At 41.1% G+C, this 27530-nt stretch overlaps 1 protein-coding gene across 1 annotated transcript; it reads right to left on the reverse strand.

Annotated features, from left to right (window-relative positions):
* On the reverse strand, positions 1-26948 carry prlhr2a (prolactin releasing hormone receptor 2a). Its single transcript, XM_077223149.1, has 3 exons — positions 26845-26948; positions 10791-11283; positions 1-1445 (listed from the first exon to the last, which is right to left on the reverse strand). The coding sequence occupies exons 2-3, from the start codon at positions 11258-11260 to the stop codon at positions 803-805; spliced, it is 1113 nt and encodes a 370-aa protein (XP_077079264.1). The 5' UTR covers positions 11261-11283; positions 26845-26948; the 3' UTR covers positions 1-802.
* Positions 26949-27530: the final 582 nt, after the last annotated feature.

Genomic DNA, 27530 nt, shown 5'->3' on the forward strand with positions numbered 1-27530 from the left:
TTGGTTTTTGATGCAACATTGCACATAACATGAATTTATTCAAAATTGTACAGTTAAAATCACAAGTGAGACTGCCCTGATACATTTTGGCACATTCCTCTCTTAACTTTAAGTCTTGTTCCTTGTTTGCTTCTGGACAGTGAAGATACTGGATTCTTTCAATTACATTACAACATCAACAGAGTCATATTATTTCCTGCAAGATTAAAATAACTTTAAGTGTATTTTTGCATACTTTATAAGCACAAAAAAGCATAAAAGGCTCAAAAGATAGGAAAACAATTAATTAGTAAAGAGTTTAAATATTGAATCTCTAGTCCATGTATCCTTTTTAAGATTTATCTGTGACTGAAAAAAAAATACATTTCGATGTAAATATACTTTCAATAACAATTCCTATAAATACATGCAGTGACATTATTCCAACCATCTGAAAGGCGTTACTTCATAATCTGTACTTTTTTTAAGTTGGGTGTCAGAAGTGCAATGTTTCTGTTACAGTTTAGGACCATTCTCTGTGATGAGAGCAACATGCAAAGCCTTTTTCCTTTTAGGTTGTCCATATCCAAATCACAGACAATATGATGAAATCTCGTGGCTTAATCAAACAGCTTTCTTACCAGCAGACATGTTTTGTACTTCCAAGAAGGACCATCTGTGTCCTTCTAGAACATGATGCACATGGCGGAACTTGGCAGATGGCAGAGGATGATGTGAACACTTTCTCCATTCCAGAAGCTTGCAACCCAGTGTTTTCCTAGCCTTGCTGGTCTTTGAACTAACTCAACATGCTAATTTTCTGTCAGAGAACCACGCTAGCGGTGGCACAGTTGTTAGCAGGAATCCCGATGCCGATCCGTCTATGACAGGTAAACATCTTCCACAATTCCGCCCTGAAACGGTCATGCAGCCATGCGTATAAAAACGGGTTACAACAAGATGAACTCATTCCACACAAGTGACACAACAGCTGTATCAACAGGAAGTAGCGCTTGTCGATCAAGTCTATATCAATATCCCGAAGAACATTGAAGACGCTTATTGGCAGCCAGCAGATCCCAAAAGCAGCGACGACCAAGGATACCAGACGAAACGTCTTGCGCTTCCGAGCCTGCTGGGCTTCCGCTTGGCTCTGAGTACGATGACCCGGCACCACACAATTGCGAAGCTTCACCGAAATACACAAGTAGGAGATGCAAAGAGCAGACAGTGGAAGAACGTAGGTGATGAAGAGCGTGCTGTAAGCGTAGGCTAGTCGCTCTCTCTCCTGACCCATCCAGAACTCCTCACAGATGGTGAAACCTTCGTCCTTGAACTCCACGTGGTATGTGTGGGCCACAGCAGGAGCTACCAGACCACATGACAGAATCCAGATCCCAGAGAGAAGGTACGTGCAGGCCAGAACTGATATGCGCTTCTTCAGTGGATGAACTGTAGCGTAGTATCTGGAAGTTAAAATGACAGTTTAAGGCAATGAGTTATTGCATGTTCTCGTATCTGTATCCCATGCAGTAGTTCATCACCTCTTCTATCATGAGCACATTTTTAAATTTTGGATTGCACACGAATTCTCTCATCACTTACTCACCCTCATGACGTCCCAGATGTGGGTAAACTACAGACCTGCGCAGAACTGACTTTTCAGTTACGTGTTGCCTAGCATAATGTCATCCCATCATAAATGCTTAGGATAAATTATTTGTTATTAAAGCATATAAATTCACAAACCACTGTTAATTTAACAGAAAAGCAAGCACAGGTTACTGAATTATGTCTGAAAACACAGACTGTTTAACTTTTCATAGCAGTTTTTAATGTTTTCACTAGTTTGCATGTGCAGTGTAGTCATCCATGATCCGTCTATGTTGATTACAGTTCGTTATGCTCTTCCTTCTTAGCTTGTGATGCTTTTAAACTGGGTCTTTTATTAGTTATTATTTACTGAATGTGTCACTGCCAACTAAAATAAACCTCCATGAACTAGGCCCAATAAATGCAGCCTTATTGTATTGACATAAATACTCGTATTAATCCCAAACCAAAATTCTCAGAAATCGAAAATCTCAGAAACCGAAAATCTCGTAACACCAGAGTTTTAGTGCAAGATTAATGCTAGATTTAGTTTGTAAATCATATTGTTTACCCATTTGAAGCCTTGCAGTTGTTATATATTTGTTAAATATGCAGTTTGGATGCTTTCATTTTGATTATAGCTGGCTGGATATACAAAAGATTATAAAATTGACAGCATTTTACTAAGCGCTTTCAGAAACAAAGCTTGCCTCTTTCTTTGCTTGAACATTCACCATAAAGGAATACATTATAATTTTTTATACCTTTCTGCTATCAGAACTGTTTCACTGCAGACCTTTATGACTGTGTGTCAAGGTTGTGCCTATCTGATATTGCTATAGATGCCTTTTACAATTTAAGATAATTTGAACTTTTTATGAAAAGGCATGTTTATTTCAGGCAATATGGTACGACTCATAGATAGAGCACATTAGAGCTGAGACTCGATTCCATAAAGAATCGATTCCTTAAATCTGGCGCATTGGGAATCGAGTCCTAAAAAGGTATTCAATTCAACAGTGGCGCTAAAATTCGATCCCCAAAAATGCCAATGAAGACATCTATCACCCAGCGCAGCGGAATGACTAAAAACGTAGTATTGAATATTTTATTGGATATTTTAAAAGTTAAATTTTGTTTAACTTGACATGGCATTTTCAAAATGTGACGATCATGCGCGACCGCTGAAAAAGACATTGAAACAAAGACTGTCTGCTGGTGCATGTTTAGCCTACATCAAACACAAGTGCCATAGAAAGACACTACTGTGTGTGAACCAGCCCTTTACGTGGTAAGTCAGTTTAGTATTGAGTATTTGATTAGTTAGGATTATATCATATGTATTGCCTTGCTGAAAATGAATTATACTTTAAATATATTTTTAACTATTTATTGTCAATTCTTTAGTATTAGTTGTGACACCACCACGCAATACTGTTAAAAACACTTTTTTTGCTGTAAGAATCAGAAATATTAATTCTTAGAACCATTCTTAGAGAGACATTGTGTAGGAATTTCTCAAATTTGGCATTCAAACGAATTGTGCTCTCCAGCACCTCACTTTTTCAAATGCATGTTGCATCTACGGTAGCTGTTATGTACCAAAAAGCTATGACAGGATGTCTTCTAATAGCACTTCGTCGAGTTTTCCTTCGGGTGAACAGGTTTGTTATTTCAAACAAACTGCAACTTGACACAACGAACAAACGAATGTTTGAACAGTATGAATAATAACAGTGCAATGCAGCCTTTTAAACTTGCCGGGGCAGTGACAAGCGCCTCTCACTACTCTGCTCTTCCTTTTCTGCTGCTTTCAGTTACGTGATGCGGGCTCTGAAGAAAAACGCATTGTGGAAATGCGCTGGCCTAGTACTTTTTGACCCTCTCTGCTATTATAGTTTTTCAAGATGGCGGAACGACATGGAAGCCTACGTGGACCTACCGTCACATGTATATAAAGATAATAAATTCTTCATTTACAAGGATAAGTCAGATAATTGACAGAGGTATTTGTACACCATTGAGGACATATTTATGAATAAAAATATCGATTTTAGATAATATAATACCTAAAAAAACTACACATAGTCCCTTTAATGATATTTGCAGTTTAGAGGTTTGTGATAAAAACAATGTAACAAGCTGAACCAAATGAGAGATTTAGCATGTTGATTTTGTAGAGACATTCAGTTGGCTGTAAGAAACTTTATAAAAACAAGACCTCTAAATTCAGTGGGCTGTGAGCATGGACCTGTTCCATGTCTTGCTTTGAAGACATGTTGCAATGTGTTTGCTATTCAATGGACATGTCCTTGCCCCCAATCCAGCCTGGTTGAATGGGTCTGCATCTACACCCAACAATAAATCAAGGGCTTTCAAAGACAGTATTCATGTGGGTTTCACTACTTGTAAAAGCACAGAAGATGAACCACCAGACCACGTACTGGAGGTAACAGCCTTGTCTGCGCAAAAAGCCTTAACTGTAAGGTAAATGGATTCTTAATGCACCTATTATACTAACCACCAATATTTCATGTTCTGTGGCTTAGGAGCAGTACCATCATACATCACTGACTACGCAGGAAGGTTAAGGGCTTTACGATGTCACACAGTTAAAAAGAGTAGATACTCTATATATTTTCAGATATGGGGAAAATAAGTCCTGGTTTATCTTAGGTGTCCTTGGTATTTCACATTTGGCAACACTTTGATATTTAGCCTTCTAGCTTTCTATATATTTGCAGAATATGTCCCTAGGCCTTTATCACAATTCAAATAGGAGCATAAAAAATTCCGCTGCAGCCTGTAACAATGTATGTGCCCATAGCAGAGGATTGTTGAGATTTATTTATGTAAAATTCAGCACAGATACTTCTAAATTGTGAAACAAAGAAAAAAGGTGTCATACTGTAATATTTAATGATTTAAAGGGGAGCTAAAGGCATACTGTATGTGTATGCACAGTACTTCAGAGTCTGATCACCTTATTTTATTGCAGATCTGCAAGAATACAATACAAACAACATATCACATTATCATATCACAAAAGATTATAAAATTGACAGCATTATACTAAGGGCTTTCAGAAACAAAGCTTGCCTCTTTCTTTGCTTGAACATTCACCATAAAGGAATACATTATAATTTTTTATACCTTTCTGCTATCAGAACTTTTTCACTGCAGACCTTTATGACTGTGTGTCAAGGTTGTGCCTATCTGATATTGCAATAGATGCCTTTTACAATATAAGATAATTTGAACTTTTTATGAAAAGGCATGTTTATTTCAGGCAATATGGTACGACTCATAGATAGAGCACATTAGAGCTGAGACTCGATTCCACAAAGAATCGATTCCTTAAATCTGGCGCATTGGGAATCGAGTCCTAAAAAGGTATTCAATTCAACAGTGGCGCTAAAATTCGATCTCCAAAAATGCCAATGAAGACATCTATCACCCAGTTGCAGTCATTTCTGCAAAAGGATTCCCGACCAAGTATTGAGTGCATAACTGAACATAATTATTTGAAGGTTGACTTATTTTTTTATAAAAAACACTTCTTTTATTGGTTGGATGAAATATGCTAATTTTTTTAGATAGGAATTTTGGGTTTTCATGAGCTGTATGCCAAATCATCAGTATTAAAACAATAAAACACCTGAAATATTTCAGTTGGTGTGCAATGAATCTAAAAATATATGAAAGTTTAATTTTTATCATTACATTATGGAAAATAATGAACTTTATCACAATATGCTAATTTTTTGAGAAGGACCTGTAATATTTAATGATTTAAAGGGGAGCGTGCAAGCCATACTGTATGTGTATGCGCAGTACTTCAGAGTCTGATCACCTTATTTTATTGCAGATCTGCAAGAATACAATAAGAACAAGATATCACATTAAAGAGCATTAGAATTAGAAAAATATTAAAATATTAATTACAACTAAAGTCTATTTTTGGGGGATTCAATTAAAGGTTTGGGGAAAATAAAACAATAATGTTTAAAATTTTTCATGGACTTAGTTTACTATCTTTACAATCATCAATAATTAGATCAAATTGAAGTTGTTTAAATAAAGGAATATTTCCAGCCTATAGACGATTATTAAAAAACAATGACTTGTTTGATCATCGTAAACGAGTCATATCCTCCACGTTCAATGAGTTCATTGATTGGATAGCATTATACTGTAGACAATAATGGCTGGTAATACAACACAATCTCATGAAAGTGCGTATCTACACCACGAATGTTATTTCTCGTGCCAATTATACGGCAAAAATGGTTTTAGCGTGCGTATGCTACGCACTAAAACCCATTGGGTAGGATTAGGGTGGGGAGTGCGTGCGTATTACACGCCATAAAGTGGGTTTCATATACATGCGAAAACATCTCGGTTACGTATGTAACCCTCGTTCCCTGAGTAAGGAACAGAGACGTTACGTCGGATGACGACGAATGGGGTTTCGCTTAGAACACCTATCGACTTTGAGTATTACAAAACGAGCCAATGGCAAAGAAATGCCATGGGTCTGCGGAATTTGTGGAAATACACATGTGGGGGTCGCTCAGAGGAGGGACCATGCACACGGGAGGCACCTAGTCGACAGGCAGGCAATAGACACTGGCACCGACGTCAGGAGTGCTGGAGGAACTCAGGGCTTTCGGAGAAGCTCACCTGAGGAGAATATCGCACGTATCCAGTCTGTGGAGTGGAATGGCGAGCAAGCGAAGACACCTGAGCGGGTCCAGTACTAGCTGGTACAAGCGAGTACATGAGAGGACACTGGCTCCACTCGGAGATTGTAGAATCTGGCGAATGTGTTAGGTGTCACCCAGCCTGCAGCTCTGCAGATGTCTGTTAGCGAGGCGCCATGCGCTAGAGCCCAAGAGGACGCCACACTCCGGGTGGAGTGGGCAGTCACACCAAGGGGGCACGGTCGACCTTGCTGCTGGTATGCCAAGCAATGGTGTCCACTATCCAGTGAGACAACCTCTGCTTGGAGAGAGCCTTTCCCTTCAGCTTCCCACCATAGCAGACAAGAGCTGGTCTGAGGTCCTAAAACACTGCGTTCTGTCTACATAGGTGCGGAGAGCACATACTGGACAGAGCAGTGCCAAGGCTGCGTCTGCCTCCTCCGAGGGCAGCGCTTGCAGGTTCACCACCTGGTCCCGGAAGGGAGTGGTAGGAACCTTGGGCACATATCCAGGCCGGGTTCTCAGGATCATGTGAGAGTAAACCGGCCCGAACTCCAGGCACGCTTCGTCAACGGAGAATGCGTGCAGGTCCCCTACCCTCTTGATAGAGGCCAGTGCAACCAGGAGCGCTGTCTTCATCGACAGGAGCTTAAGCTCCACTGATTGCAAAGGCTCAAAGGGAGCACTCTGCAGGGCAGTTAGAACCACCGCGAGGTCCCAAGAGGGAACGAGAGGAGGGCGAGGAGGATTCAGTCTCCTCGCTCCTCTCAGGAACCTGATGATCAGGTCGTGCTTCCCCAAGGACTTACCTTCTACCAAGTCATGGAGTGCGGCAATAGCGGCAACACAGACTTTGAGGGTAGAGGGAGACAGCCTTCGCTCCAACCCTTCTTGAAGGAAGGAAAGCACGACACCGACCGAGCATCTCCGGGGTGTCTTCTCGGCGAGAAGAGCACCAGCTGACGAAGAAGTTCCACTTCAACGCGTAGACGTGTCTCGAGGTGGTAGGGTACTCAAACCTGCCTGGTCCCGCCCAGGAGCCACACGTGGAGGCTCCAAAGATTGGGACAAGGGTGCCACAGGGTGCCCCGTCCCTGAGAAAGAAGGTCCTTCCTCAGAGGAATGGGCCAAGGAGGTGCTGTCGCGAGGAGTATAAGTTCGGAGAACCAGGTCCGGGTCGGCCAGTAGGGCGCAACCAGAAGGACAGCTGTGCACCAGTGCATCCGTGCCGAGCGTGCCCTCGGTCAGGGAATAATACAGGTCGCAATGGGTCGAGTCGTGAGAGGCAAACAGATCTATCTGTGCATCCCCAAACTGGTCCCAAATCAGCTGAACCGACTGGGGATGGAGTCGCTATTCTCCAGGGAGGGGCAGAAGCCGTGAGAGCTCGTCGGCTGCACAGTTCAGGACTCCGGGAATGAAAATGGCTCGAAGCGACCTCAGATGCTTCTGACTCCATAAGAGGAGGTGGCGGGCGAGTTGCGACATACGGCGTGAGCGTAGACCACCTTGACGGTTGATTTACGCTACTGTGGCGGTATTGTCTGATCGGACTAGTACGTGTTGGCCCATGAGCAACGCCCGGAAGCGGTGCAGGGCAAGGCGTACTGCCAGCAACTCAAGGCAATAGACATGCCATACTGCTGACATGACACACACACACTGGCAGATCACTGCACAGATCAGCAGGCACTGTGAGCTCGCTGCCGATCGCCGTCACACCAACACCGGAGAGAGAAGCTCGTCTTGTAGAGCGAAGTCAGAGATGGCTGTGGAGTGAAGAAATACTCTTGGCTCCGAAGAGAAAAAACATATCTGCATGTTGCCGGCGTCCTCCTTTTATACCCACGAGGTAAGGCGGAGATACGCAATGCAAATTCCGCAGACCCATGGCATTTCTTTGCCATTGGCTCGTTTTGTAATACTCGAAGTCGATAGGTGTTCTAAGCGAAACCCCATTCGTCGTCATCCGACGTAACTCGGAGTGACAACGAAAGGGAACTGCGTAGCATATGCACACAAAAACTATTTTTGGTGTATAAATGGCACGAGAAATAACATTCGTTGTATTGATACGCACTTTCATGAGATCGGGCTCCAACAGCTGACAATCGTGTCTCTCAGATACTGTTACACATTAAAATAAAAGATAACATACATTGTAGGGTATCGTGTAAGTTCAAATCAAAAGTTTTAAGTATTGGCGTTCATTGTTAAGTTCAACTAAATTAGTTAAATTTTCTTCTCAAAACCGGCATCCGTCCATTAAGAATAATGCAGGCGGAAATTCCTTTACGCTACTAATCGGAGTAGGATGTGACATCATGCGGACTGTGATAAAGACCAATACAACTGTGTGGTCACATAACATCATGCATTCTCATGGCCTTATTTTGTATATCTATAGATAAAATTAGGCCTGACATGATTCCTCGAATAAATTTGAGTACTCGATAAAAAAAAAGAAATCCTTTATCTATTTACTCGTTTCGAGTAACTGGCAAAATACAGAAAACGGCACATTCCACGGATGAGAATCCATGAACCGCATTATTAGATTGTTTTCTAAGGCTGCATGATGTATTAAAACCATTTCAAAACCATACTATAGCATAGTGCTATTGTGAATTCACAATGACAGTGATTCAAATAAATAAATATAATGTTGGCACCCACTGCAGACATTTGATATAATACATAATGTACATAAGATGATTGTTGATTGTATATATATTATGTACAGTGTTGTGAAAAATTATTTGCCCCCTTACTTAGTTTATATATTTTTTGCATATTTGTCACACTTAAATGAATCAGATCATCAAACTAATTTTACATTTCACAAAGATAACCCGAGTAAATAAAAAATGAAGTTTTTTAAATGATGATTTTATTTATTAATAGAAAAAAGCTGTCCAAACCTTCCTGGCCCTATTTGAAAAAGTAATTGCCCACAATTCTGCAAAGAAGAATGGGCAAAAATTCCTCCACAGCGATGTGAAAAAGTCATCGCCAGTTATACCAAACACTTGATTGCAGCTGTTGCCGCCAAGGGAGGCTCAACCAGTTATACAGCTTTTTTCCTTTAATAAATAAAATCATTATTTTAAAACTGCATTTTGTATTTACTCGTGTTATCTTTGTGTAATATACAAATTTGTTTGATGATCTGAATCATTTAAGTGTGACAAAAATGCAGAAAAATAAAAAATAAGGATGGGGCAAATAATTTTTCACAACACTGTATTTTAACAATCTTGTTCTATAAAACAATATGATTAGTTGCTTTTGATACTTTATTTGAGCCAAATATTATAGTCTCATTGTTATTCTAAATGTCATTTTAAAGGCTATTGTTTGCTTAGGTCTATTTTTATTACACACACAAAAAAAATAAATGATTACTCGATTAACAAAATAATATTTAGCGACAGCCCTAGATAATATGAATATTTACAAACGAACGCTCCATAGCAGCACTAGCAAGCTCTTCTGGTACCCTGAAGAAAGAGCTGTTTAGATTACGTCTTTATTCATTTTGAGCTGAAAATCACCAAAATGGTTGCCTGGGGGGGTTGAAACCGTGTAGACTTTTAGAAAATAAACTCTCTTAAATCTTAACACTTTGCACATTCTCATTGTCTAACAAGGTCCCACTGTGGATATTCATCACATGACAGTTTGTCACTTATGTCTCTATTTTTCGGAAAGTCATTAAGATTCCTACCAATGTTCTTTCCTGCACATCTTAATGAATTGAGCTTAAAATGCTTGATTTCACTCTATTATCATACTTTTAAATATTTAAATATTTAATTTATTTGTATGATGGATTGTCATGCAGTAGTTTAAGACTCACAACATGGCATATCATGATAATGATAACAAGGGCATAGTCGTTATTTCAGAAGTGAGTGTAATAAATGTTTTCTGACTTTTGGTTTTATTTTTCCTGGTCTCTTGCTTTTAACTGGCTAAGAAATCAAATACACTGCGGAAGAATAACCAATAATTTGTGTTTATAATTATAATTAATAATTAAATCGAATATTTCCTATATTTTCCTAATGACAATTTTATGATTAGTTTATTTACTACAAACACTTGAGCATTAAGTCATCATGTATTTTATATTCTGTAAAAAAATAAATAAATAAAAATCACAGAATAAGGCAGAAACTGCCCGGAGTAATGGCTGTTGGAAATTCAGCTTCCTTCACAGGAAAAATTGCATTTTTAAATATTATAAAATAGAAAAGTTATTTTTTTAAACTGTAATATTTCACAACATTCGTATACTGTATTTTGCTGAAGTAAATGTGTTATTATAAGAGACATTTATTAAAACATTAAAAATGTTTTGAGCTTTGAACAGTATAGCTTACGCAATTAATCAACCGAATCAGTCAGTTACATAAACATGCACTAAAAAATCCCCAGAATGCTAGTTGACATTGATGCAATGATGAATTAGTCACACTGTCAAGAGACACAACACTCAGATGCAATGCTCACCTGTCCACTCCAATGGCTGTCAATGTGAATACTGACACATACACCGTCACAGGCTGAATGAGGAACACCAGGTAGCACATGAATCTTCCGAAAACCCACCCGCGAGGATTAAAAGCATATGCCAGGGTAAAGGGCACACAGGTGGCACACATCAGCATGTCGGAAAATGCCAGGTTACCGATGAAGAAGTTGGTCACGTTGTGCATTTTTTTGGTGTGGCAGATGACATAAAGCAGCAGATAGTTCCCGAAAACTCCCACCAGGACCACAAGAGCATAGCATGGGATGATGAGAGGTTTAAAAGACTGAAGGAGCTCCACGCCAACAAACTGCGGATTGCGCTTAGTCGTGTTCGTCGACTGCAGCACGACTTCGTAGATTTGACCTATGCTGGAATTTTCCACCGTGACGTTTTCCAAACAAGACGAGGGCACGGGAGTGCTGAGCCATTCACCGCCACTGCCATCCATCCTGGAATACTGCTTTCAGAGACCTGAAGGAAGAGGGTTTTGGAATATTAATAAGGAAAGAAATACATTTTGGTTAGCTTTCTTCATAAATCAACCAGTAACAGATGGGCTGAAATGGCTGTGAAGAGGAAGTGAGCCACTTGAGTAGGCCTATGTCCTGTGGGGGCGTGTGGTGTCAAACATATAGGTGCTAGTTTGTCATGAAAGTTTGGTTGGCTCATATAACGAAGTGTTGTAAAGTTTTTCAAACTTTAATGAGCACTGAAATTTCCTGTTCTCAATACCGAACCATTTTCCAAATAGAAAGAGATGCAGAAGTCACTCCCAAAAGCCCTTCAACAAAACCTCGACTTTCTTCAGGAGTCAGGTTACTCATACAAATTAATCAGCGGGACTCAAGATTTGTGTGTTCTTCTCGCTCTGTCAGTCAAACAGCAGTAAATAGAAACTCCTAAATGCACTAATGGAAGCCAGCAGCATTTGAGTCAAGTGTGTCTCGGCTGCAAACACACGTGGGCCTTGCCGTTTCAAAGGGTGCTTGCCATTGAAATAAACCTCATTCACTAGTATCCTATAATTATAGGAGTAAATGGTTCAGTGATTAAGCATAAATGCCCGTTGGTTTTTCCAGTAACAAGCTACTGCAAAGCAGTGATTGTGTTTTCTGTTGTTTTTTCTCTCTTTTTCTCCGCCTATGCCGAGTCCGAGTCAAGACCAAGTCTTTGAAGGGTCGAGTCCGAGTCGAGACCAAGTCTTTGAGGAAGCAAGTCCGACTCGAGATTTTGTCTCGACATGTCAGTTTTGATATTCATGATTTAATATCACCCCAGTTAATAATCAACAGTTAGGCCTACAGACTAAGCTAGATTCGGAATTGTTTAGAGGAGCAGTCTTAACGTCTTAATATGGACTATGCTTTTACTATCATTAAAAAAATCCCTACTACATGCATCATCTTCTGCCTTTTTTTCTAAAATGCTTCAACAGTGCTGCTCTGTCATGAACATGTTAAGCCCACCCAGACTTTTTTAATCATAGTTATGATATGCAGAGCAAATTAAAATTTTCTAGTGGCATGTCTAAATTAGTAGGCTTAGCTACTTTATAACATTTTCCAATATTTCCCAATTTTAAATATTTTGACAATACACTCGAATTCAGTATCTTTTAAAACTTTATTCCCCCATAACTAGTGATGGGGACGAGACCGCCTATGCCGAGTCCGAGGCAAGACCGAGTCTTTGAAGGGTCGAGTCCGAGTCAAGTCCGAGACGAGTCCGAAGAAAGCAGAAATCGGTCTCGAGACCGGACTCGAGTACTACATCACTAGTTACAAGAGCAGTAGATACTGCCTAATTCATTACTGGCTTGAATGCGTATCTTGTCATTGTCATCTTCAATCAGGGTTTTTTGCAGAAGGAATTTTTTAAGGGTGTCGACTGGTGGAGTTAGATGAACAATAAATTAACAATCCCTTACTGGATGATATACTGAATATTTAGAATGCTTTTGCAGTTATTTGAAATCAAGTGACGTGAATATATCAGTAATCTCAGCCCCGGTTTAGACTTAGCCAGTTTTAGGCCTTAGTTTAATTAGGGCATTCATTTAGGGGCATTTGTACTGCGTGACAAATATTAGCAGCAACGGCACAATGCTTCATATGCTCATTGTCTCCAAATTAAGACCAAAAAATAATAAATATATTAAGTCTACTGATTAAAAAAAATAAAGAACCAATGTAGGAGAATAGTTATTATTCTCAAACAGCAGGAAACTCTTTATATTCATGTCAAAAAATCTATTCCGATTTGAGGCTTGTGACAGAAACACGCACATCAACCCGATCACAAGTTTAGCGTTCTTGTAAACACTATGTTCTGATTCATCAATCGGAATGAATTCAGTCCTATTGAAACAAAAGTTGTCCATGTAAACATAGTGATTGTATTGGCAGTAGCAAGTCTCTGTACTTGCTCTGCAGCAGCAGATCTATTCCGACAAGACCAAATTAACATTGCCATATTCATTACCATGCCAATCACAATTACCATACCAATCTACAGAGATTTGTAATGACATAACTCCATTAATGAGTGTGGCATATTTCATCTAAATTTGTATATCAAAATGAAAACAGTTTAAAATCATTGTTTACTTAAATTATTTGCTCGCACCAGTAATAGCATACACACGGATTGTCCATACGGTGCGCACATACTACTTCTTCTTCGGTAGATTTTATTTGGCAGCTTGCAATCATTGTGCATTACCACCATCTACTAGACTGAGGTGTGATCACATTGGGACGTAATAAAATACCTTTACCATCCTATAGGATCAAAGCCCAAGCTTCAGCTGGCGCTGCATGTTCAGCTCCTCCAGCTTCCACCCTGAGCTCCTCAATCTCCAGGAGGGGAAAAAAACACACAAAAAAACACCTAAATTCTACTTGCTTGATGGGTTTCATTAAGAAAAGTTATAACCGCCCTAACTGTGGACTGTGTGCTGGTTATACTCAATAAATTTTCCATTGTTAAGTCTTTCTTTACCGCTCTCTTCATATTTTACCTTTCTCTGGTGTATTGTATACAATCTAGAAGTACATGTTTTACATTTTCTATTGCTCCACAATTTGTGCATACTCCAGTCTGATGTTTCCCTATAATATGTAATCCACTATAAACTTGTATGTCCCATCCTCAGTCTAGTAAACCATGTTTCCTCCTGCCTTTCCAATCCACTGATTTTACTAGCTGTAACCTACTTACACATACTTACGCCTAGTTTCTTTTTTATAAATCCCAATATGTGCGAGGAAATTTGCATACGATTTTTTTGTGTATGCAACGTTTATACATCAGGCTCCAGGTGTAAAAAGGCCCTTAGCCCTTTCTAATCCTGAAGAGCTTAATTAGATTGTTCAGGTGTGTTTGATTAGGGTTGGACTCAGCAGGAAAGTGGAGCTCAAGGACCAGAGTTGAGAACCCCTGCTATAAACTATATTATTGCTCTAATCTGCTAAATGTGACTATAAGGCATAAAGATATTATGATTTTAAACATGAACATCATGATTTTCTGTAAAGCTGCTTTAAACTTGTATTGTGAAAACATCAAATAAATCTGACTTGAAATATTTTAAGTGAAAACAAGCCTCCATATGCTATTTGTCCAAATTGTTTCTCTGAATCACACACGCACGCACACACACACACACACACACACACACACACACACACACACACACACACACACACACACACACACACAGACACAGACACAGACACAGACACACACACACACACACACAGACACACACACACACACACACACACACACACACACACACACACACACACACACACACACACACACACACACACACACACACACACACACACACACACAAGCAGTAGTCTCAAACTCAATTCCTGGAGGGACACAGTTTTGCTCCAACCATAATCAAGTACACCTGATCAAGCTGATCAAGGTCTTCAGGATTACTCAAACTTCCAAACAAGTGTGAGTTGGAGCTGGTTGAAGCTAAACTGTGCAGAGCTGTGGCCGTCCAGGGGCCTGTACCATGATGGTAGTTGAACAAACTCAGGGTTATAGGATTAGTTTAGAGTTGACAAAACCAAACCAATCCAACCAGACTTTGTTGGTACCATGATGCTGATCATCAACTTTCTCTGTCAACCTAGGCTTTGATCCTGAGTTTAGGAGTTTAAGTGTGACATCAGCAGCAAACGGCCAATCACATGTTGAGAAAGAGTGAAACTGTGATTAATTTCTCGCGAGAGAAGCAGCGCAATTCACTTATTAAATAAAAGTATTAAAATAGTAAGACTTTAAACAAATTTACACAGCAAGAAGAAAACAGCTGTCTATGAAAAAGGACAACTAAAAGAAAAAGTCTCGCTACTGTATATCAGTGCAAGTAAAAGTTGTGAAGTTATTTTATACAGCTGATAAAGGTATAGAGAGAATTGAACATTTAAGCTCACATGAAGTTATTTTATAGCTTCATCTATTGATGCTAAAGTGTATTTATATTACCTTTATATATTTATTCAATTAAACTGCGAAATAATTATTGATGAACTAAAATTGTACATCTGTGATTCATTAAGGGTATAATAATTACATAGGCCTAAATAATATCTAAATCATACAAATTTATTATTCTAAATAAGCATCACTAAAAACTAGACGATTTTGTCTTTAAGAATCATTTGCTATGTAGTGACCTTTAATTTGGAGTAGAAACAGGTGGAGTGACTTTATCGCATCAGGCATGTGTCACTTTGCTCACAGCTGATTGGTCCAAGTTCAGTTTGCAATCTCTTACCTAAAACATAACCTACCCCGGACCAGGTTAGCCGTGGAGCGTAAGTTACTATGGCGATGAACACTGCTAAAAGCCAAACCACTTTCATGGTCCCTAAAACCCAGGGTTGACGCAAACTAAACTGAAACATAGCTGGCTAGCCACCTAAACCGGCTTGATGGTATAGGCCCCTGGAAAGCTATTTTAGATCTATCAAGATATGTATTGAATCTTGTTAAAATATTTGTGAACTTTTTTTTTTTAAGCTATATATCCCAGGTATAATTATAACACATTGATCAGAAACTTGCAATAATGTTTGTTTGGATTGCACCCTACCTAAAACAGCTCTTGATATCTATTTTATGATTAAATAGGCAGGCATGTAATGTGTGTGTTATTCTCAGCCTCCAGCATACTCCAGACAACAACAACAACAACAACAACAACAACAACAACAACAACAACAACAACAACAACAACAACAACAACAACAACAACAACAAAAACAAAAACATTAAAACATAACTGTGGCGAGCAATGCAGCACAAAACATTTCCTCTAAAACATTACTATAATCATGTTCCTAATTATAGCAGTTCCTAGCAGTTCCTATAATCATGTTCCTAGCAGACAGAAAAAGTCAAAACTCGAGTAAACTCTGTCACCAAGAAGCTGTTCTCTTCAAGGTTGTTAGGTGCTCTTTTGAGAGATATGCAGGCTATGAAACAAGAAATCCAAGGTTCTATTAAAATGTTTATTAATATAGGGGTATACCATTAAAAATCACTACTGAGAGCTTCCCATCAGGGTGTGATGCCTTCATTTTCTAGTGGCAGCGGGTCATAGTGACTTTTATTGTTATAGCCCTATCCTATTATGCCCTTTTATGCAGTCTTGATTTTGTTTTTGGTGTGTACTAGAATATGTGTTCATGCTTGATGTTCAAAAAACGCATTATTTTCCCCATATTTTACATTATTACAGCACTTCTCTCTCCTGTCTGGCTCAAACACACTGATTTCTATGAAGCCCCTCCTTCTGAAATATGAAATGTGCTGTTATTGGTTAGCTGGCCCAGTGTGTTGTGATTGGCAGCGCGTGTTTGGGAAATGTTGTCAATTTCAAACCAATTCGAGCCCGATTCAGACCCAGACAATGTTAATAAATTTTAACCCCTCTAAGGTCGTCATCCTTAGGAAGGTAAAACAAATACATTTTGAAAACATTGTGGGGAAAAACAGCATCTCTTTGACTTAGCGACACCACTGTCTTCTCTAATGCAGCTCAACCAGGCCTTGTCATGTGATAATGAGCTGATGAGTTGAATCAGGTGTGTTTGATTAGGGAGACAAAGAAAACGTGCAGTGTTGGGGGTACTCCAGGAGCAGGGTTGGTAACCGGTTGCTCTAATTGGATGGAATCAGAGTCTAAAAGCTAAAAAAAAATCATTTGCCCATCATATAATACATATTTTCTACATAAAGTCTACCAACTCTGACTGCCCAAAATCTGCAGGCTGGCAATGACTTTCAGCAACTGTAACTTTTTGGCGACTGTAAATCAGGAAGCTATATTTTTTTAATTCTAAATCCTTGTTATTAACAACACCGGTGGCCATTAAGTGAACTGCAGCCAACAACCTATTGCTCATGCACACGTAAAGGAGACTGACTGCAATTCAAGAATCAAAAAAGTTATTTTTCCTAAGTGAAGTTGCCATGGCTACTAAACAAATTGGATGGCAACAATCTGAGCTAGGATGTTTTTGGTCATAGAGCCTCTGGGCAAAAGTCGTTTAACAGTTAGATATTCAGGCCTGTTCACACCAAGCACGACAACTATAAAGATAACGATAAAGATATAATTCTAAAAATATTCAATGAGATGTTGTAAACAACAATTATAATAAAATTTGGATTCTCCCAACTCCTCTCGTTTTTTAAGGATATCGTGTACCCAAAAGCGCCTGTTTTTCTTTTGATATTTTTTTGTAACGTAAAGCAGCAGCAGGTCATCCATTTTCGCTACTTTGAAACCGCAGCGTGGGCGCGCGCATGCTTAGAATAAAAAGACCGTTATCGGTTGTTGGTGTGGACGCATATATAGTTATCTTTATCCTTATCTTTATAGTTATCGTGCTTGGTGTGAACGGGCCTTTAAGGTGTTTCCAAACACACAGGAGGACAGTGCCGTGGATAATGGCAGAACCTTTTCCTACACATCAGGGCATCAGCTGGATTTTCTTGGGAATTCATGACTTGTATCTGTCACGTTTTGAGTTTGTTTGTTCATGTTTAGAGTTTGTTTGTGATCTGTTTTTCTGTTCTGTTCATGTCTGAGGGTACATTTACACGACAATTAAATGCTTAGAAAACGGAGAAGTTTTTTCCTTTGAGTTTTCCGTGTACAGACAACACCATTGTCAAAACGATACCCATTCACACTGATCCGGAAAACGACTAAAAACACGGTATTCTGCTGCCAGGCCATTAGATGGCGATGAAAATACATGGCCATTAGATGGTGATTATAGACTGAGCACATAATACGCATGTGCATGACATCATCGTCTCCAGAGATTCACATTTTTATTGTTTACACGGAGACCGTTTTCAAAAACTTGCACTTTGAAACCTGTTTTCAAAACTTTGCTTTTTCAGGCACCCAAAATGCTGTTGTTGTGTAAATGAATGGCCAAAACGGATAAAAAGTTGAATGTTTTTAGTTGAAAATGTTTATTGTTTATTGAAAATGTAATGTAAACAGCCCCTGAGTTCCCTTTCGAACGGTCACTTCGTATTGCGTAGCTATACGCAGTGGGGAAACTCCTCTTCCTCAGTTTACTGAAGCCTTTATGTAAAGCGCATTTGCAGCTGCACAGCTAGAACATGAGCGTCTGGCTCGCTCATAGGCTGCCTTGCAGCAAATGCACATCCAATGGCGCGGATGCCTCTGACGTGCGACCAATGAAAACACTCTGCGTCATACACGTCAGAGACCGCCAAGGGGGCGTGACCTCAGTCTATAATAGTCCCCGAATTCGCCATTATAGCAGATTTTACTCCTTCAGCGACAAACTTCGCGTCTCTGACCATTTATTGAGCCTTCACCGTCGAACAAGCCTTCAGCCTGAGCGAGTTACAGTTCAGCAGACGACACATTTCACCGTGTTTCTCCTGATGCTGTCTCTCCTGTGGCTATCCGGCGATATCCTTTTCATTACTCATTGTATTCTGTGTGTTTTATCTGTACGAGCGTTGTTTCAAATGCCTCGTGTCAAGACCTGCACCACGTGCTGATGCAAGCTGCACTAGGCGGACGAACACGCTAGCTGCATTCCATGCCTGGGACTTCACCACGCGGAGAATGCACTGTCTGCCGGCGGATGTGCGGCCTGCGAGAGCATGCCTATCTCCGTGCTGCGAACTCGGCTAGCCCTCTCCCGTGACGGCGACGCCGCCTCCCCCGCTTCCTTCTCCGGCCCTACTTCAGCCGAGGAAGAAGAAGCGCCGCAGCCAACGGCAACCGGAGAGCATGGATGTTAATGAACGCACGCCGGCCACGTCCCCTCGTGCCTCACTCTCTCCAGCTCGTTCATCTCCGGTCCTGTTCGAGGGAGATCAGCGACCCCCCCCCCCCCCCACGTGGCGGGCCTTGTCTCCTTCGGCGGGTCTAGCGTGCACGACGACAGCCTGTCTATCGCCGTGTCTGAGGAAGAATGGCCGGGCTCTTTCGACCCCGTCATGGCTTCCCAGCCAACGCCCAACGCCTCAGCTACCAGGACTAACTCCGACGCGGAAATGCTTCGGATCCTGACGCAGGCCGTAGCGGACCTCGAGCTTGAGTGGGTCGCGCCCGCTGAACCCCCTCGAAATCGGATGGATGGCTGGTTTCTGCCAGGGCACCAACAGGCCCCTCGTCACAAGCCAGCGCCTTTTTTTCATGAAGTACACGAGGAGCTTACCAAGGCCTGGCACACTCCTTATTCTACACGAGGCCCCGCAGTTTTCGCGACGCTCTCCTCCGTGGACGGAGCAGCGGAAAAAGACTATGAGTCAAAGAAGCCAACAAAACTTCCCACAGCCCCCTGTTCAGTTCAGGCGGCTGGGGATTTTATTACTGCACACAGGCTCGCAACAGTAAGCGCGTTCTTGCAAACAAACGCCGTTTTCACGGCGACCCATATAAAGCAAAAAAAGAGTATGTTTCACAACACAACACGTGGGTTCACGGTCCCCCTTCATCAGGCGGCCCCTCCCCCGTTGTAATACTGACACTCCCACACGCAAATGCTTGTACAGTCAGTCCAATACTCAAAGTGTGCACAAATCACAATATAAGGGTATCAGGTCCCCCTTCACTAGGCGGCCCCTACCCTGTTGTAACACTGACTTCCCCACACGCAAATGCTTGTACAGTCAGTCCAATAATCAATGTATGCACAAATCACAATATAAGGGTATCAGGTCCCCCTACATTAGGCGACCAGCCCCAATCTGTTTGTCAAGCCCTAGCCACACGGGTTCTAACCTGGCAAGCTATCTCCGGTGTGTCGAGTTGGGTCATAAACACTATAAAGCGAGGTTACTCGCTCCAATTCGCTCACAGACCCCCAAAATTTCAGGCGGTTCTCGAGACTTCGGTGAGAAGCAACGTGGGTCACGTGCTTCGCACCGAAGTACAGAATCTATTAGCAAAAGGGGCGATAGAATTACTCCCCCCCGCACTAAAACATATGGGTTTTTACAGCCGCTATTTTCTGATTCCGAAAAAAGACGGCGGTCTCAGACCCATTCTAGATTTGAGACATTTGAACAAACCTCTCATGAGACGGCCGTTCAAAATGTTAACTATCAAACATATCCTCGCGCTAGTGCGCACGGGGGATTGGTTTGTCACAATGGATCTGAAAGACGCTTACTTTCACATTCAAATAAACCCTCGTCACAGGCCATTCTTGAGATTCGCCTTCGAGGGCCAGGCTTATCAATACACCGCTCTGCCGTTCGGTCTATCGTTGGCACCCCGTACATTCACGAAGTGTGTGGATGCAGCGCTTTCTCCTCTGAGACATCAGGGAGTGCGTGTGTTAAATTATCTCAACGACTGGCTGGTGCTGGCACAGCGTGACTCACACCAGAGCGCGCGCTCTCAGTGCGAGCGCTTGCAGGCACTTTCAGAGAACGCGAGCACGCACCACTGAAGAAATTTCAGAAACTGCTTGGTCTCATGGCAGCAGCATCACCAGTACTCCGCTTGGGATTACTGCGCATGCGCCCACTGCAGCATTGGCTGAAACGTTGTGTGCCAACTCACGCATGGCAGTTAGGCAACTTGCGCGTTATGGTAAATCACGGTTGTTTAAGAACCCTGATTCCCTGGCGGGCTCAGAACTGGTACCACGAGGGGGTGACAATGGGAACAATTTCCAGGAGGAAAGTGGTTCTTACAGATGCGTCCAACCTGGGTAGGGGAGCGCTGCACGAGGGCATGCCTGCATCTGCCCTCTGGTCTAGCACGGAGCAGAGCTTACATATCAACTGTCTGGAGATTAAAGCAGTTGGATTGTCCCTGAAGGCATTTCTGTCGAACCTCAGAGGTCACCACGTTTTAGTCCGCACAGACAATATGTCAGTGGTGCCCTACATAAATTGCCAGGGGGCATCAGGTCAGGAAACCTGCATGTGATGGCGAGAGACCTCCTCTTATGGGCACAAACCAACCTGAGCTCTCTGAGAGCAGCAGATATACCGGGCGTCCAGAATGTGGGCCTGGATATGCTTTCACGGGGCAACACTCCTCTCGGCGAGTGGTCCCTGAACCCAGAGACGGTCAGTCTGATATGGAAAGTGTTTGGCGAGGCTAAAGTCGACCTGTTCGCCTCGAGAATCAACACCCACTGCAAATTTTTCTTCTTGAAGGACAGGGCTGGCCCAACCGTCCCCTTTATGCCTTTCCCCCCGTCTCGATGATTCCACAAGTCATCAAACGGGTCAGAGAGAGCGGGTGCCCAGTCCTTCTGGTGGCCACTCTCTGAAAAAACAGACCGTGGTTCCCGAAACTGGTTCAGTTATCGGACACAATCCCATGTCCTGTCCCACTGAGGAAAGACCTCCTCACACAGGCGAACAGGACATTGTGGCATCCGAGACCCGATTTATGGGCCCTCCATGTTTGGCCCCTCAACGGGTACCCAAAGACTTCCTGAGAAGGTCTTAAGCACTATATCTGAAGCCAGTGCCCCGTCGACTCGGCACCTTTATGCTTCGAAATGGTCAGGTTTCCAGCTGGTGTTCGAAAAATCAGGCTGACCCAGAGTCATGTGAGATATCTGTGGTTCTCTCATTCTTACAGGAGCTGCTGGAAGCGGGTCGCTCCCCGTCCACGCTCAAAGTGTATGTGGTAGCCATAGCCATAGACATTATGTTCTGGTGGCTGGCCAGACACTGGGAAGAAACGACCTGGTCGTGAGATTCCTTAAAGGTGCTAGGAGAATGAACCCCTTGGGACCTCTCCACGGTCCTGGGGGCTCTGAAAGGTCCGCCTTTCGAACCGCTCCAATCGGTTGATCTAAAACTCCTCTCGCTGAAGACCGCTCTCCTTATGGCGTTGGCATCTATCAAGCAAGTGGGAGATCTGCAGGCGCTCTCTGTGAGCCCTGCATGTTTGGAGTTGGGTCCAGATGACTCCAGAGTCATCCTCAAGCCCAGACATGGTTACGTGCCTAAAGTGCTCTCAACACCGTTCAGAGCACAGGTGGTGACGTTATCAGCCCTCCCTCCTTCTGCAGAGGATGGAGAGATTAATATTCTCTGCCCTGTCAGAGCGCTGAGAATCTATCTGGAGCGTTCTGTGTCTTTTAGACAATCAGAACAGCTTTTTGTCTGCTTTGGTGGTAGATCCAAGGGGGATCCAGTCACTAAGCAAAGACTGTCTAGATGGATAGTGGATGCTATTTCTATGGCTTATACCGCAGCGGGTCAAGTTTGCCCTATAGGCATCAAGGCCCATTCGACCAGAGGTATTGCCTCGTCATGGGCTTGGTCATCTGGCATTCCCATTAGTGATATTTGTGATGCGGCCGGCGGGTCCTCGCCTCCCACATTTATGAGTTTTTATAATATGGAAGTGCCTTCCCTGCAGGCGAAGGTGCTTTCGGTATGATTAAGACCCGTCGGTGGCCGGTCTTGTCATATACTACTCTGCACAATCACATTCACATATATATATATAAAACCCGCTGCTGGCCGGTTGTATTTCATGCATAAACCCGCTGTTGCTTGTTATATTTACATATATAAAACCCGCTTTTGGCCGGTTATATGACATATATAAAACCTGCTTTTGGCCGGTTATATGACATATATAAAACCTGCTTTGCCGGTTATATTCCATACATATATAAAACCCGCTTTGGCCGGTTATATTCCATAAATATATAAACCCGCTTTGGCCGGTTATAATTTCATATATAAACCCACTTGACTGGTTATATGTTCGTATACTAATAACCCTGACAGTGTCTGGGTTCATTGGTGTAGTATATTGGGTTATTTCTAACTGATGTATACTATTTTAGACCTGACGGTGTCTGGTCTATTTATACATAAGTATGCGGTTATGGCTTGTTCTGTATGCTCAGGGGTCCTGAGTTGCAGTGGCAGCCAGTTACTCAGTGCGGCGTTTTGCATGGCGTCCCCACTGCGTATAGCTACGCAATAATAAGTGACCGTTCGAAAGGGAACTACTGGGTGTCTCATGTAATCTCAGTTCCCCGAGTTAGGGAACGAGTATTGCGTAGCCAGCCGCACTATGGTAACATGGCAAGTTGTCGCTTCAGTCGTTAAACCTGCTTTAATGGCGAATTCGGGGACTATTATAGACTGAGGTCACGCCCCCTTGGCGGGCTCTGACCTGTATGACGCAGAGTGTTCTCATTGGTCGCACGTCAGAGGCGCCCGCGCCATTGGATGTGCAGTTGCCGCAGCACAGCCTATGAGCGAGCCAGACGCTCATGTTCTAGCTGTGCAGCTGCAACTGCGCTTTACATAAAGGCTTCAGTAAATCGAGGAAAAGGAGTTTCCCCACTGCGTATAGCTGCGCAATACTCGTTCCCTAACTCAGGGAACTGATGTTACGTGAGTAACCAAGTAGTTTCTAGGTTAGGCCACATTTACACAGCCGGGTATTTAGAGAAACAAATATCCCCCCCCCCCCCCCCTCCTTTTTCAATAATAACATCGTGCACACAACATCGTTTTCAAAAAAGTTGTAATTTACATCAACCCGCATAAATATGCCATCGAGGGCCGTCATAACTATGCCAAACTGGGCGCTCACATGACGTTAAGCATTTTCTGCCGCATAATGTGACATTTTAGAACCTAAAACCCTGTTTCTCCCAGTTGACACGGCAACACGTAACAGGCGTTATCAGAAATCTCCACTTTTGCCGGATTTTTTAGAAATAATCGCTTTCCTGTGATAAAAAGGGGGTTTTCGTGTAAATGAGATGCCATATTTGCGTCTTCCCTTCGTGTAAACGGGGCATTCGTTTTCTAGTTTTTTAATTAGTTCTGTCATCTTCCATTTCCTGCCTGTCTGTCACGAAGGTTACTGATTCATTTAGTATTCTGTTCAGGTGTGTCTTAATTAGCCCCTTTGTTTGCATTGTATATTGGCCTTAAGTTTTAGTTAGCTCCTTGTTCTGGTATTAGTCATGGTAAATGCTGTATAGTCTGCTAGATGCTGTTCTGCCTGGATATTCCTGAGTTTCTTGGTTTTGAATTTTAAAATAAAGTTTTCCCTGGATTCTATCGCCGAGCGTCTTTATGATACAGCGTGATAATATCAAGCACTGTTCTTCTGGTGTACACTGAAATGTAAAAGACTATTATGTAAAATAAGCTACAGTAAAAAAAAAAGAGAAGGTGATATATTTTGAAATTATGTGAGAGTAAAGGATTTTGACAGATTTTCCATTTTTATGTGAACCATGCCTTTCCCTTTAAGCGCTATAAACGCTGAAGTCTTTCCTATAAGTGACATCTTTTCCTACCCTGACATAGCAAATGAAACACATGAGTGGGCAATGATTAAATATATGACAGCATGCATTGTTCATGCAACAATTCCCCTCCTCGAAACAACATTCTTTACTTTTTAAATGCAAATTAAATTGATCAATTGATCTAGTGTCGGAAAATACCTTCTCAAAGCCTTTGACATCTTTTGTCTAGCTTAACACATTCAGTTCCATTTCAACAGTATTCGTTTTTAATCAGTCTAACAGAATTGCCTGAGAAGGAGGGAGATTAAAATCAATCACTTGTTAACCAAAGCAGTGAAGTAAATCATAGATTTTACAACATGTTCACTTTTCTAAACAAAAATACATGTTTGGTACACAGATATTTATCAGAAGAACAAAAACAAAATAAAATTGAATGTCATTACTTACTGACACAAAAAGTCTAAATCATGTGCTTAAGATTATGCAGTCTGCGATGTCCAGTGTTGGACAGTAATGCATAATGCGTAACAGTAATAATTTTACATTCCCCAGTAATGAGTAGTATAACAAATCAACAAATATTTCAGTTGCCATCCATAAAAGGCTTGTTACAAACTTATTTTTGTCATCTTAACCCCTACTGATTCGAAGACCACCAATCCATTTATCCCTAGATTATTTTTGTAACATTTATGACTTGTGCACGTGAACATTATTGTCACATGTAAATTGTAGCATATTCTTTATTCTGACATGACATGGCTTGCCTGTATACGTCCATTTTGATCCCGATATATTATACTTATTCTTACATGGGATGGTTTGTCATCCAGGGAAGACATAATGTCAGTAATTAAGTATGCATCTGAGTAATGTATCTGCAGCAAATCATTGTTCACTGAGTCCAACACCGATCACACTGAGGAGCCACTATTGTTCATCAGAATCACATAATTTAGTGGAAAACGAATATAAATGATAACTACTGTCTAAAGAAATATACCAAGTAAACGTAATTATACCCTCACATTCACAAATAGGAGAAAAGAGAAAGGACACAATTACTGGTTTTGTGGGGTGTAACAGAAAAGTAATATAACAAGTAATAAGTTAAGTAGCAATATTACTTTTGAAAAAAGTAACGAGTAATGATTTAGACTAATGAGCTCATCAACACTGGTGATGTCATGCAGGCATGCCTTCAAATAGATTGCTTATATCCTAGAGAATAAGGAATAAAAACAGAAAAGATTGATCTCTCTTCAAGTCCCTTAATTCAGCTGTCGATTTTCTGGCATTTTGCTTGATCACTTCAACTTCCCTTCGAGCCAGCTGCCCTCAAAAAGCTTTCATCCAAGTCGTAAATCCGCAATCTCTGCCTGCCAGGTGTGAAGCTGTCAAAACTTTGGTTGTGAAGGAATTTCATTCAGCAGTTTATTCAGATCTCACTCAAGCATAACATTTTTTTCTATTAGCCTACTTATAGATGTAAACTAAAAATACATCCCAAAACGTCATTAGAGCTGGTAATATATTAAAGTAATAAATAATGTTCTACGTATTGCTTTATTGGAACGTTTAGGATGTTTAGTAATATGCCACGTGAAAAAAAAAAACAACAACAAAAAACTACTGTCGATTAGATCCGATTGGCAGAAATGAGTCGGACTCTTCCCCATATCTCGCTGGTTCACATTCACAAAATGTTAATCAAAACAACGAGGAGAGATTCATGAACGGAGTTAACAGACCAACAATAAATGTATCTTCTATTCCATTAATAGCAGAATAACAGTAAATTGCAGAATAAATGACCAAAATGTGCGTGAGCCGTATATGCCATATAGGTACTGGTTAGAAAAATTAATCAATTTAATTTCTATCTTGAATTATAGCCTATCTGTTTAATCATTTTATTAAAATCTTGTCATTACTTGATACGATGTGATGAGACTGTAATGGCTACTTTACTTCTGAAATACATGGCATAGGCTAATTATTATTTATAGGCTATACTGATAGTCTATTATATTTATACATTAATGTTTTATTTTTTTAACTGTAGCCTATAGGCTACGTCTAGTTAAGCTAAGACTTTTTAAGCATTGGTTTTGTGCGTCCTCAAATGTTGACTATTTTAACCTTCATACCAATAGCCTTAATTTAACGTAGTATATCCAGGGTACGGGCTCTTTATGCATGAAGAAACTGAAAGACGATAAGAAAGACGCCTCACCTTTTTGCAACAGAGATGCGGTTTAGATGTTTTTCTCGTGGATGCACAGATTCTCAAAATGCGGACTCGCGCGCTCGTTTATCCTCAGATGCGCTACTGGACCCGAGTGAGAGCGTAAGAGTTGTGTTTCCCGCGGGAGAGGCGGGGTCGTGTGTGTGTGTGTGTGTGTGTGTGTGTGTCAGGCGCCTTTTGAGTCCAATTATAATATGGTTAATTCTAGAGAGATTTTATTCTTCCACTTTTCAATTCTGCACGTGTCAGTTAGGGGCTGGCTAACATTTATTCTCCAGCTTTAACTCGCTCTGGCCAGTCAGACTTACTTTCTAAATGACAGAAACCTAGATGAACAACAGATGAAAATGTTTTTCAACACAGAAAATGATAATTGAAGAGAAAAATATTTAATATTCTGCATGGTTTGCAGTACTCCAATGATTATGATATATCATTAGATGGATAAAAAGATGCGTGAAGATTGTTATAATTTATGAGGATGAGTATATATATATATATATATATATATATATATATATATATATATATATATATATATATATATATGTGTGTGTGTGCATGTGTATGTGTGTGTGTGTGTATGTGTGTGTGTGTGTGTGCACTGTAAAAATGTTTGTGATTTTAACGGTAAAGGACTGTAAAAATGCTACAGTGCAAAACTGATAATTGGT

The sequence above is a fragment of the Siphateles boraxobius genome, unplaced genomic scaffold (assembly GCF_051911475.1).
Source record: "Siphateles boraxobius isolate OS27281-9 unplaced genomic scaffold, OSU_SipBor_1 9, whole genome shotgun sequence".
NCBI lineage: Eukaryota > Metazoa > Chordata > Actinopteri > Cypriniformes > Leuciscidae > Siphateles > Siphateles boraxobius.

Coding starts and splice junctions, on each gene's coding strand:
- prlhr2a (XM_077223149.1), bottom strand. CDS start 11,260: ATGGATGGCAGTGGCGGTGAATGGCTCAGCACTCCCGTGCCCTCGTCT. Junction 1,446..10,790: donor ACAGCCATTGGAGTGGACAG/GTGAGCATTGCA, acceptor TTTAACTTCCAG/ATACTACGCTACAGTTCATC.